The sequence below is a fragment of the Pan troglodytes genome, chromosome 23, assembly GCF_028858775.2.
Source record: "Pan troglodytes isolate AG18354 chromosome 23, NHGRI_mPanTro3-v2.0_pri, whole genome shotgun sequence".
Lineage (NCBI taxonomy): Eukaryota > Metazoa > Chordata > Mammalia > Primates > Hominidae > Pan > Pan troglodytes.
In genome coordinates this window covers 47,697,387-47,709,770 of record NC_086016.1, presented here as the reverse complement: position 1 = coordinate 47,709,770, position 12,384 = coordinate 47,697,387, and the positions used below count along the sequence as shown (strand labels likewise).

General features: G+C 38.2%; 1 protein-coding gene across 2 annotated transcripts in view; it reads right to left on the bottom strand.

Moving 5' to 3' along the window:
• The window catches only part of ATXN10 (ataxin 10), a 175,272-nt gene that overhangs the window by 127,444 nt on the left and 35,444 nt on the right, over positions 1-12,384 (bottom strand). For both annotated transcript variants that reach the window (XM_054675394.2, NM_001280473.1), the window contains 1 exon segment: positions 633-713. In XM_054675394.2, the coding sequence (XP_054531369.1) occupies positions 633-713 (81 nt within the window).

Below are 12,384 nucleotides of genomic sequence, written 5' to 3'. Positions count from 1 at the left end.
TCTCCTTAATTTACAGGTCAAGAAACTGAATCCCTTGTACCTTACCATAGAGGTTTAGGAAAAAAAAAAAAAAATACACACACACACGAACCTGAATCCCAACAAGGTCACATAAAGAACGATAATCACAGCAAAGCACAGGGCCAGTGTCTTAGAACTCCTGGGTCACTGTTTTTCCTACTGCAGTAACTGAGACATTGTGGGCGGGTGTCCATTTTATTTCAGTCCAAATCATCCATTAGAAACCTATAAACCTAGCAGAGTGTATCACACATAATAACACCCATGACCTAGATAAATGAGTAGACCTCAAATATTCAACTGTAATACACAGTTACGTAAATTCCTATTCTAAAATCCAGGCACATGCATAATATTTTGTTCTTAATGTTTTTCTTAATATGCATTTACTGAATAATGGCACCAACCTGGATCCTGCTACCCTCCATAAATCACTGCCTATTGTGGCTAAGCTGTAATGTTAACCAACCAACTTAAAACCATTACCAACACAGAAACATGTATTTAGAGATTCTGTGCCAACTCAGAAACCACACAGCTTTTCAGTCACGTGCATCGAATACCCTATATGGAATGCTAAATACTCAAGACCACGCTGGTTGGGGGGTTACCTTTCTTGATTGTTCAGTTTGGGAAACATGGCTTGTACCAATTCCGGGCTTTTCAGAAAGAGGTCTGTAATAATCAAGAACCTAGGGAAAAAAGAGGAGGAAAGTTTGGTTACTTGAAACATAGTAAAAGAGACATGCCCTTATCTACTTTATAGGCACCACTTACACACAAAAGCATTTCTTTTCAGTGAATTTTTGATTTGCTGTAATCTTAAATGTTTTAAAAGGTTCACACACTATTAATCTATCAGCAGCTAAAAGGAAAAAAAATCCTAAAAATATTTTTCTCCAATTTTACTTCTGAAAGCTTTATTGAAATAATTTAAATTGATTCAATGGGAAGACAGGGCTACTATAGCTGTTATCTAAGTTGCGAAAGAAAAATTCTTCATTTAGCAACAAGATCAGGTATAAACAAAAAACATATTAAATTGGTTTAGTCAGAAGTTAACTGCTATAATGAACCAGAGAAAGACTTGTCACACTTCCATTACTGGCTTGATTATTCACTCTTTAAGAATTCTCAAGTTACCAAGAAAACATCCTCATTGTCAAGCAATGCACTCATCTAAACTTAAGAGATCAACTTATGGAAACCCCAAGGCAAAGATTATAGGCATAGTTCTTCAAAGTACCCCTGTGACAACTAAAAAGATTCAACAGTATTATTAATTAATTATGAATTATATTTACCAGAGGGCATCTGAGGAAAAGACTTAAGAACTAAGGAATATACTGATTATAACCAGGTTATAGTAATAAAAATTGATGGTAAGCATTAAATATATTGACACATAGTTTAATCACTTAACAATACAATAATACAATAAAACTATATTCAGTCTGATAACCAAATGAAGCATATTAACTACTACAATACACTGTCACTTCACATAAAAGTGAAATCCAAATACATATTCTATTTCCTCTACAGCATTTAAAATAGCTGATCAACACTCTGATGTAAAATATTCCTAAAAACCATGGATAATATTTGAAATTCTCAAACAGTATTCCTATCAATCTGGGCAGGTCAATAGAAATCTATGCAATCCCAGATGGATACACAAACTAAATTGAGATCTTAAAGCTCATTCATAATTCAGGTACTTAGAATTTAAAGCATTTTCCCATAAGAATAGCAAAAACGCAATATTCCAAGTCACAAGCCATATTGCCAAATATATTCTCCAAACAATAAAGACCCATATTTAGACAGATAATTTACAGAAGAACATGTTAAGTGCTGACAGATACACATTAAGGATTATATAATAGAAACAAATGTATCTAACCAATAGGCTGGGGGCAAGAGGGGTGATAGACAGGGGGCAAGAAGATCAAACAGGCTAGAGGAGGTATTTTGCCAATCCCTAGAAGAAGGAAAAGAAGAGAGCATTTAAATTAGAAGGGGAAAAAAAGGACTTAGAAAAACAGCAAGAAGGAAAGAACGGCAGTGTGTCTGGAGAACTACAAGCGACAAAATACTATTAGGGCTTCAAAAGGAAGTCAGGACCCAAAAGCGTGGGTCTTCAGAGTGTCTCAGGTGAAGAAAGTTGCCTCAACCAAGGTTTGAGTTTATTGAAGACTGATGTGACAACTACACATTCTTTCATAGTGTTGGTAATTAGTGCTCTCTTTCTTTTTTCTTGATCAATTTTGTTGGTCAAAGATCAACTTTTGCCTTTGTGAATTTTTTCTATTGTTTTTGTCTTACGTTTCATTGATTTCTGTCATCTTTTCTTTCTTTCTTTCTTACTTACTCATGACTTACTATGCTCTTCTTTTTCTATCCTCTTAAAGTAGAACTGTAGGGTCACTGATTTCAGACCTTTCTTTATTAATAGAAACATTCGAGGCCGTGGCTCACACCTTGTAATCCCAGCACTTGGGAGACTGAGGTGTGTGGATTACTTGAGGCCAAGAGTTTGAGACCAGCCTGGCCAACACAGCATAGTGAAACCCCATCGCTACCAAAAACACACAAAAAAATAGTTGGATGTGGTGGTGTATGCCTGTAATCCCAACTACTCAGGAGGCGGAGGTATGAGAATCACTTGAACACAGGAGGCAGAGGTTGCAGTGAGCCAAGATCATGCCACTGCACTCCATGCACTCCAGCATGGGGGACAGAGCAAGACTCTATCTCCAAAAAATAAAAAAAGGAAGCATTCAAAGCAATAAACTCTCCTCTAAGCGCCGCTTTCGTTTTTGTTGTCTTTTTAAGACATGGGGTCTCACTCTGTCACCTAGCTGGAGTGCAGTTGTGCGATCATAGCTCACTGCACCCTCAAACTTCTAGGTTCGAATAATTTTCCCACCTCAGTCTCTCAAGTAGATAGAACTACACGCATGTGCCACCATATGCAGCTTTTTTTATGTTTATTTTTTTGGCAGAGACAGTGTCTTATTATGTTGCTCTGGCTGGTCTTGAACTTCTGGCCTCAAGCTATCCTTCCTTCTCAGACTCCCAAAGTGCTGGGATTACAGGCATGAGCCACCACACTTGGCTGCTTTTGCTTTATCCCACAAAACTTGATACTTCAGTTCAAAATATTTTCTAATTTGCCTGTGATTTCTTTTTTGACAAATCAATCAGATGTGTTAATTTCCAAAAGTTTGGAATTTTTCTAGAAATCATCTTATGAGTAAGAGAATGTGCTCTATGATTTCAATCCCTTACACATTTACTGAAACTTTTGTACAGGCCAGCCTATGGTCTACCTTAGTGAACATGACACATGCAGGTGAAAAGAAAGTGGAGTTTGGAAGTACTAAGGGAAGGTCTATAAATATCACTCAGGTGAAGGTGGCTACCTACGACAGTACTACCGAGATCATCTGTATCAGTGGTGTCTAATCTTTTGGCTTCCCTGGGCCACACTGGAAGAAGAAGAATTGTCTTGGGGCACAGATAAAATATACTAAGAATAGCTGATGAGCTTAACAACAACAACAGCAAATAACAGAAACAACTCATGCTATAAGAAAGTTCACAAATTTGTGTTAGGTAGCATTCAAAGCCATCCTGGGCCGCATGCGGCCTGCAGGTTGGACAAACTTGATCCATATCATCATGTTTATGTAATGTATAAAACATCAGTCTATACTGATATTTGTCTATGAGTCCTGCCCATGGCTGAAAAGCAGGTGTTAAAATCTCCAACTACCGCTTCTGCTTCTGGGCATAATGGAATAACAATTTACCCCCTACCCTAAACAACATAAAACCAGACAATATACATAAACAGTTTTTAAACAGTGGGCAACAGACTGGGTCTGCTTCACTTTGGAAATTTTCTTCTTGAAAAACCAAAAAACTCCTAATAAATGTTCAATAAATGTGATTTGATCAATATGTTTATAAAATCCTTAAGGACTTAAAATAGTAGAACTGAGACATCGTAAAGGAAGGACTAAGTTCTGCATGCTGGAATGTGTGGTTAGGGAGCAAAAGTTGAAGTAAAAAAGTTGTCCATGGATGGAGCAGTAAGGGTATAGGGACTAGGGCAAGGACGGAGGAAAAGGGAAGACAGGTCTCAGCCATGACAGTGCTCTGTTGCTGGGACCACCAGCATCATCTGAAACAAAAATGAGAGTGAATCCACACTGCAACCTTTAAACCAACATAAATTCCAAGTAAATCAAATACTTAAACAACAAAATTGAAATGATATACTAGAAGAAAGCCTTGGTAGAGGAAAGGCCTTTATAGCTATTATCAAAACTACGGAACACATTTTTTTAAAAGACTGATAAATTCATCTACTAAAAAAATCAAAAACTTTTACATAAAAAAGTACCATATGGCTGGACACAGTGGCTCACACCTGTATTCCCAGCACTTTGGGAGGCCAAGGTGGAAGGATTGCTTAAGGCCAGGACTTCAAGACCAGCCTGGGCAACATAGTGAGACCCCATCTCTACAAAATAAAAAATAAATCAGCCAGGTGTGGTGGTATGCACCTGCGATCCCAGCTTCTCAGTGGGCTGAGGAGGGAAGATTACTTGAGCCTGGGACATTGAGGCTGCAGTGAGCCATGATTGCACCACTGCACTCCAGCCTGAGTGACAGAGACTCTGTCTCAAAAAAATAAAAAATAAAATACCACCAACAAAGTCAAAATACAAAAACAGAAAAATACATGTATTTTATTTTATATGACGGGTGATATCCCTAATCTAGAAAATACTCCTATACACTGATAAAGATCAATACCCCAGTAGAAAATTAGGTAAAGAAAATTAGAATACACATAAAAGAAAAAAAAGGTTCTCCAACTCATAAGAAAAATACAAAATAAAACTGTGCAAGAAGGCCGGTTTACACCTTGGCAGAACTGGCAAATCCAAATCTTGCTAACACTGTTAGCAATGATGTGGGACAGGGGAGTTGACACTGGCACAATAGCGAAGAAGGACAACCTGAAGTGTTTGTCAAAATTATAACAGCACATTCCTTTTGACCCAGAATTGCACTTATGAATTTATTCTACAATCATTACTTGTCCACATGCGATATGACATGTGCAACCAAGGCTATTCATGGCAGTAGCTTCTAGTCGTGAAAAGACAGAAACAATCAGAATGCCCATAGAGAAGAGACTGATGAAATAAATCCTGGTATATTCATACAATGAAAGATCTTTAACTGAGGAAAGTCTTTATATAGGAATATGGAAAGATCTCAGAAATGTACTATTTAGTGAAAAAAGCAAAAAGCCCAACAGTGTGGGGAGAAGTAGGGGATGTGGTTGGAAGAACTAGGTAAATGGCTGGGGGTAAACTATGCATTTTGATATCTGAACCACATATTGTCTATCAAATAATTCAGTATGTAATGTAAGCAATATATACAGGCAAAGTAAGCTCACACTTCGTTCTACTTAATAACCATTCTGCTAAAGAGTGACAGTATTTCTGCATCTTGGTGGAAGTACCATTCAGATGAACCTGGCTCCTCAGGCTTTAAGGACGAGGAACGGTCATATAGGAGAACTCTGCTAAGTTCTCCTAAGGAACTCCTCAGTTTAATCTTGAAATTCATCATTTAAATGTCATCACAGAAAAGCTAACCTTCACAAATCACATTGTTGATGCCAAAGCACTAACTACACTTTACATCATTTTCCACACTTGCCAAAAAACAAAATGCATGAAGGTCTCTCTTCTCATCTTTTTCCTTCTCTCAATCTTTCTCATTTATGATTGATTTTAAAGTACGTGAACAGTTGCAGGCAGATGAATCAGCATCTGCATTACAATACTGATATACAAAATAGAAGGTAGTAAAGGTCACCTGTGTGGGCATCGAGGAGCACATGCCAACAGACAGTGAAAGGCGAACTCCTCACCCGTAAACAGAGACAGTCCTAAAGACGGGGGGTTTCAGGGAAATTTTTTTTTTAATGAAGGTCATCTATTATCCATATCCATACATGCATACAATGGCGATGCTATACTCACAACATGAGTAAAATAGATTTCAATCAGTTCAAAAACCTAGAAAATGTTTTTATACCTCATAAACAAATTTTGATTTAAATGTGCTATGGAAAATAAATGCCACTCTCCTTTGTTGTGAGATCTGGGAAATCTAACCCACAGTTGCTTAACACAGCAACTTGGACAAAGCTTACAAAGCTGGTCTAGAAAATAACCTCCCTTCTCCTGTTAAAAGAGTTAAATAACATTTCCAATGGGTTAAACGTGAGTAGCATTAAACTAGAAAAATATCAGTCCACTGATTCAATGGCGATGCTTCCTCTACTAGAAGAAAATGAGTTATAATCTGAAAAATATATAAATAGATTTCCTGAATCTACATGTGCCAGGCACTGAGGGAAACGTATTACACACATGCACATCCCAGCCACCCTTCCTTTAATGTCGTCCTCTGAGGGAGGCAGTGGGTGTAAAGATTAAGAGCACAGATTTTGGTCTCAGAAAGAGCTGGGTTTGAGTCTCAGTCCAACACTCACTGGCAGTGTGACACTGGCTACGCTGTCTACCCTTCAGTATCAAGGTATTCTGCTTCTCCTGTTTCCAGTAGTAATGTATCAGAATTCAACTCCAACAAAAATCAAAGAAATTAAACTATATTTCCCTCCTGAAGCAAAAGCAGATAATGAAAAGGACATGCATTCGCCAAACACTGACAGTCCTTGTGGATATCTGCCATTTTTTCCCCTGTTCAGCATCCCCTTTTTTCCTTCCTTGGATAACAAGAATTCTTTTTCCTTCAAGAATGAGCCCAAACCTGGCAGCTTTTTCCTTCAAGAGTGGGCCCAAACCTGACAGTCTGTGCCCCCAGGGGAGGTCACCTGACTGCACACCCTAACAAACAGCACTGCCCCAGGGATGACAATGTGACCCAAAAAGAGCCACTTGCATGCCTCAAAAACATCCATCTGGTTATTACCTCTTTGTTTCTAATTCCCAAACTTCTCAATACCCTTGCCAGTCAATGTTTACAGAAGAAACTTTTTTTTATATTCTAAAGTATTCCATACAACATTTCACAAAAAGATATACACGTATACACAAAATCACAAGATGCATTCCATACACTGTTGGTAAAAAGTCAAACTGTGTACAGACATTTAAGAAGCACTTCTGGCATAATGGTGGCATTAAGAGGCTCCATGTTCCCGCATACAAAGCCAACTGTCTGCTGACAACTATACTAATTCTATGGCAATCAGAAAGAAATGTTTTCAGCAGTGCACATCCTAACATGATAGTCTGTTATATACACAGGTGCTTTACCGAGTTTGGGTTTTTTTTAATTAAATATTTTTATTTTGAGATCACTGTAGATGCACACGCAGTTTTACAAAACACAAGAGAGATTCTGTGTACCCTTACCCAGTTTTCCCCAATGGTAACATCTGTAAAACTATAGTATGTGACAACCCAGATGGTGACAGTGACACAATGTGCGGATCTTACTCAGGTTTCCCAGGTTCACTTGTGCCTTTACTCAGGAGTAGCTGTGTGCATGTCTTTAGCTCTATGTAACTTAATAATGCAGGGTCACAGATCCCCTCACACAGGTAAGATCCAGAACGGTTCAGCACCCCTTTATAGGTTCACCCACCTATAACTCAAGCATCCTTCCTCAATCCCTGACAACCACTAATCTGTTCTCCATTTCTGTAATTTTGTCATTTCAAGAATGTCATGTAAATGGAATGATACATTATTTAACCTTTGGGGATTCATTGGCTTTTTTTTTTTTCACTCTGCTATAATTACCATGAGATTTTCCCAAGTTATGGCTTGTACCAACAGTTGTTCCTTTTTATTGCTGAATAGTATTTTAGTTTGATTCTATTTTAAGACACTGACTGGGGTTTTGGGTAGACATGTAACATTTTATAATGTCCCCATTTTTAAGAAGGAAGTAGGCTCTCAGTGACTTTTTTGCACAGAATGTCTGATTTTCAGGAATAGATTGCTGATGTAAAATGAAGAAGCCTGTATAGAGTTCTAGAGAACAACGATACAGACCCTTTGGGGGTCTCTCACCAAAGTCTTATCTGGTTCAGGAGAACCAGGCTTATCTGCTTCAGATAAGCCTGAAGTGACTGAAGGACAACAATGCCACCAATCACTAGACTTATTCAACAAATACTACTACCAAAAACCCTTCAACGGATGGGGTTGGCAAACTTTTCCATAAAGGGCCAGATAGTAAATATTTTAAGCTTTGCAGGCCAAATGGTCTCCGTCACAACTACTCAACTCTGCCACTGTTACATGAAAGCAGCCGTAGACAATAGATAAACAAGCTTGGCTGTGTTCCAATAAAACTTTATTTATAAAAAGAAGCAGTGGGCTGGATTCAGACCATGGGCCATAGTTTGTCAACACATGTTCTAGGTGCTTTGGATAGAATGATGACCAGGACAAACTCCAGGGCCTTATGGAGCTAGTCCTACATTCTAGCAACCAACAATAAACAAGAAAGCAAATAAGATTTGTATAATGTTCGATAGTGGTAAGTGCTATTAAACAAATGAATAAAAGAGAGTCAAGCGATACGGGTTTAGAGGAAACACTACTGAACATAAAGTGCTGGGAAGGTCTCTCAGTCGAAATGATAGATATTTGAACAGAGACCTAAAAGAGCTAGCCATGGGAAGATCCAAAGGAAGGTTCCATGCAGAAAGACAGCGGGTGTAAAGATTCAGGACAGAACAAACTTGGAGGATTCAAAGAAAAACAGTAAGACCAGATGGAACTAAGGAGCAGGAGTAAAAGTAGTAAGAAATAAGATGAGGTGGTCAGTCAGACGCCAGGACATGACAAGTACTTTGGATTTGCTTCTAGGTTGCAATAAGAAGGCACTGAATGGTTTATTTAAGCAAGGAGTGACAACAGCTACAGTAATTTTTAAAAGGTCACTCTGGCTACTGTGTGATGATTCAAAGCGCAAAAGGAGAGACAGAAAGATGAGTAAAAAAGTTCTGGCAGTAGCAATGAAAGATGTCTATGGCAGAGGAGGCATGAAGTAGGTGAATGTGGAACACCTTCTGAAGATAGGGCTGATGAGTATAAGTGGGTGAGAGTGAAAGAAAATCAGGACTCAGGTTCCAGGCCTCAGCAAACGAGTAAACGGTGGTACCAGTTACTGAACGACAAACATTGGTAGAGTAACAGGAGGTGTTATGCGTGGGGGAAATCAAAAGTTTGGACGCAGCCTTCATACATTTCAGATGCCAATTAGAAGCACATAATAGGAAGCTGTATATGTAAATCTAGAGCTTCAGCAAGAGATCAAGGCCAGAAACATAAATGTGGAAATCATCAATTTAGAAGAGGTATTTAAAGCTGTGGTATGAGATGAGGTCACCCAGAGAATGAGCAATAATGGAGAAGAGTGGTCTGAGGACCAGCCGTGGGCCATGCCAACCCTGAGCAGGCAAGAACAGCAGCCAACACAGGAAGCAGGAAATGTGCCTTACAACAAAGCCAGCACAGGAGAAAAATGAGACAAAGATGAGACAGATACTGATGACATCTTTCAGCCCTGGATTCACCGTGCCTTCACCCAATGACCCTGGAATTTTTCAGTTGCATAAGCCAATAAATCCCTTTATGTGCATAAACCATCTGAAGTGGACTTCAGTCACTTAGATTCAGAAGAATCATGACTAAAATAATGCTTATCACATGCCAGATATTATCTTGTTAAAGATCCAATAACAAACAACACTAAATCCTGCCTTACAGGGAGCTCACAGTCTAATGGACAATTAAATGCGCTAAGTGCCATGAAAGTGGAATGCATGGCTGTTGTGCGCGAACAGAAGAGGGGCAACAGATTCAGACTGCAAGAGGATGGACAATTATGTTTATCTTCCTAATATTGTTACACTCAAGCTGATAATAAAATGTACATGCATAAGGCAAGACACATCCCTAGAGAATACAAAATAAATCAACTAGATAACCCAAATATTAACAAAAAAGAATGCTTTGCTCCCAGTTATAACTTCATTTTTGTAGTGAAACTGGGTAAAAAGTTCAATGGATTAATAAAAGTTTAGGCGGGCACAGTGGCTCATGCCTGTAATCCCAGCACTTTGGGAGACAGGCAGGGAGATCACCTGAGGTCAGGAGTTCAAGACCAGGCTGGCTGACATGATGAAACCCCGTCTCTACCAAAAACACAAAAAATTAGCCAGGCGTGGTGGCGCACGCCTGTAGTCCTGGCTACTCAGGGGGCTGAGATGGGAGAATCACTTGAACCCAGGAGGCAGAGGTTGCAGTGAGTCAAGATCACACCACTGCACTCCAGCCTGGGCAACAGAGTGAGACTCTGTCTCAGAAAGAAAAAGTTTACACCAAAAGAGGCTAAAACTGAAAAGAGTTCATGCCTCACCTTTGAAATGCAGGCCTCCTCTCTGAAAACTGGTAATTTTCATAACACATGACATGGTATTAATAAAAATGGGATAGGCCCTCGAGTTTGGCATCACTTGCAATCCTGCCTCTGCTATATGCTAGTTGTGTGACCTTTGTCAGACTGGTTTACTCTGCTTAACTTTCATAGGTACATAGTAGCAAAATACAATTCACAGGATGGCAGCAATGTGAAAATGAGATTACACAGACAAAGCAACCAACACATCACAGGATCAGCACGAGGCAGTCCTACCTCTTCCTCTACTGTGTAATTCTGCACTGACTGACCTAACCTACCAGTGCACATTTACTGGACTTTCAGATTTAGATGAACTCAAAATAGAATCCCTGGATTCATCTAGGGTTATCTAAGAGCATGAAAACATCTTTCACACCTACAAACAAAAGAACAGACATTTTTAGAAAGACATTATCCCAATAATTCAAACCAAGTAGTGCCAAAGACTTTCTCGCCTACACTTTCCTGTGTCTCTAGTATACTCAAATAAAAAAACCCAAAGTTATTGGAATCACATTTGCCCTTTTCTAAGAAACAAGCAAAGGAAGAAAAGAAAACATAATGAAACCATGAATTCTAAGACCATGTAGTTTTGTATTATTTGCCACCTATCTCCTAAAATGTAGGGGAGAAAAAAGGCAGAAAGTGGGTTTTCTCCAATTTCCAGGGATGAGTTTATATTTAACAGCAAAAACAACAATTCTGTCGGAAGCCTCTGGATATTCTGTGATCTCATTGTTTGTTACCAAATGTAGAGTTCCTCTCACATAAATCAAAGTATTCCGCACCTGGACTGCAGAAGTGATCATTTAACCACTACTAGATCCATCCTTTGTTCCTTTCTGAATTCCTTCTAGTGGTCTCTAATACCTTTAACTTGAGCTATTTATATATTATATTATATTATATTATATTATATTATATTATATTATATTATATTATAACAGATTTTATATTTTGCCCTTTATGACCTTTTGCCCTTTATTCCAAGCTGCTAAAAAAAAAACTGCAGATGATTAAAATACAGACCCAAGGTACTCAACAAATAAAACGGAACTCAGCTACAGAAAATTTCTCTAAGTAAGTTGACTCTAATGATTGATCCTGTCATGTTACATTTGCATACAAAAGGAAGTTTTCTAAGTTAAACACATCATATTATTGTATGTACCAACTTCTGTTTGTTTGTAAATCTTAATTGAAATACAAATGAATATTCAGAAAAAGAAATAATTTCAAAATTAGGTATAATTTCAATAGAATGATAAAAGATTACACTGCAAGAAGCCAAAATTGAAAAAGCTCATACCTCACCTGTGAATGCAAGTGGGATTACAGGTGGCTCAAGGCTTACTCCCTGGAGAAAATCTGTGGCCTAATCACACACTGACTACTACATGCAAAACATATGTAAAAATAGATTTTTTTAAAAACGGGATATTATTAAAACATAAACAACAAAATTTGTGATAAATTTTATAATGAGAAAGGGTCAATGCATCAAGAAGGTATAACGATAATAAATATAAACGTGTGTGTGTGTACTTAACAGAGCATGAAAATAAGGGAAGCAAAAACTGACAGAACTGAAGGAAAAAATGGACAATAATTCACTTTCAATAATGAAAAGAACTAGAACAGAAGATCAGCAGGAAAACAGAAGATTTAAACAACACTATCAACCATCTAGCCAACCAGAGCTAATAGATATCTACAGAACATGCCACCAAAACCAGCAGCATACACATTCTATTCAAGTGTACATGGAACATTCTCTATGACAGACCATATATCAGGCCATAAAAGAAGCCTAGGTAATGT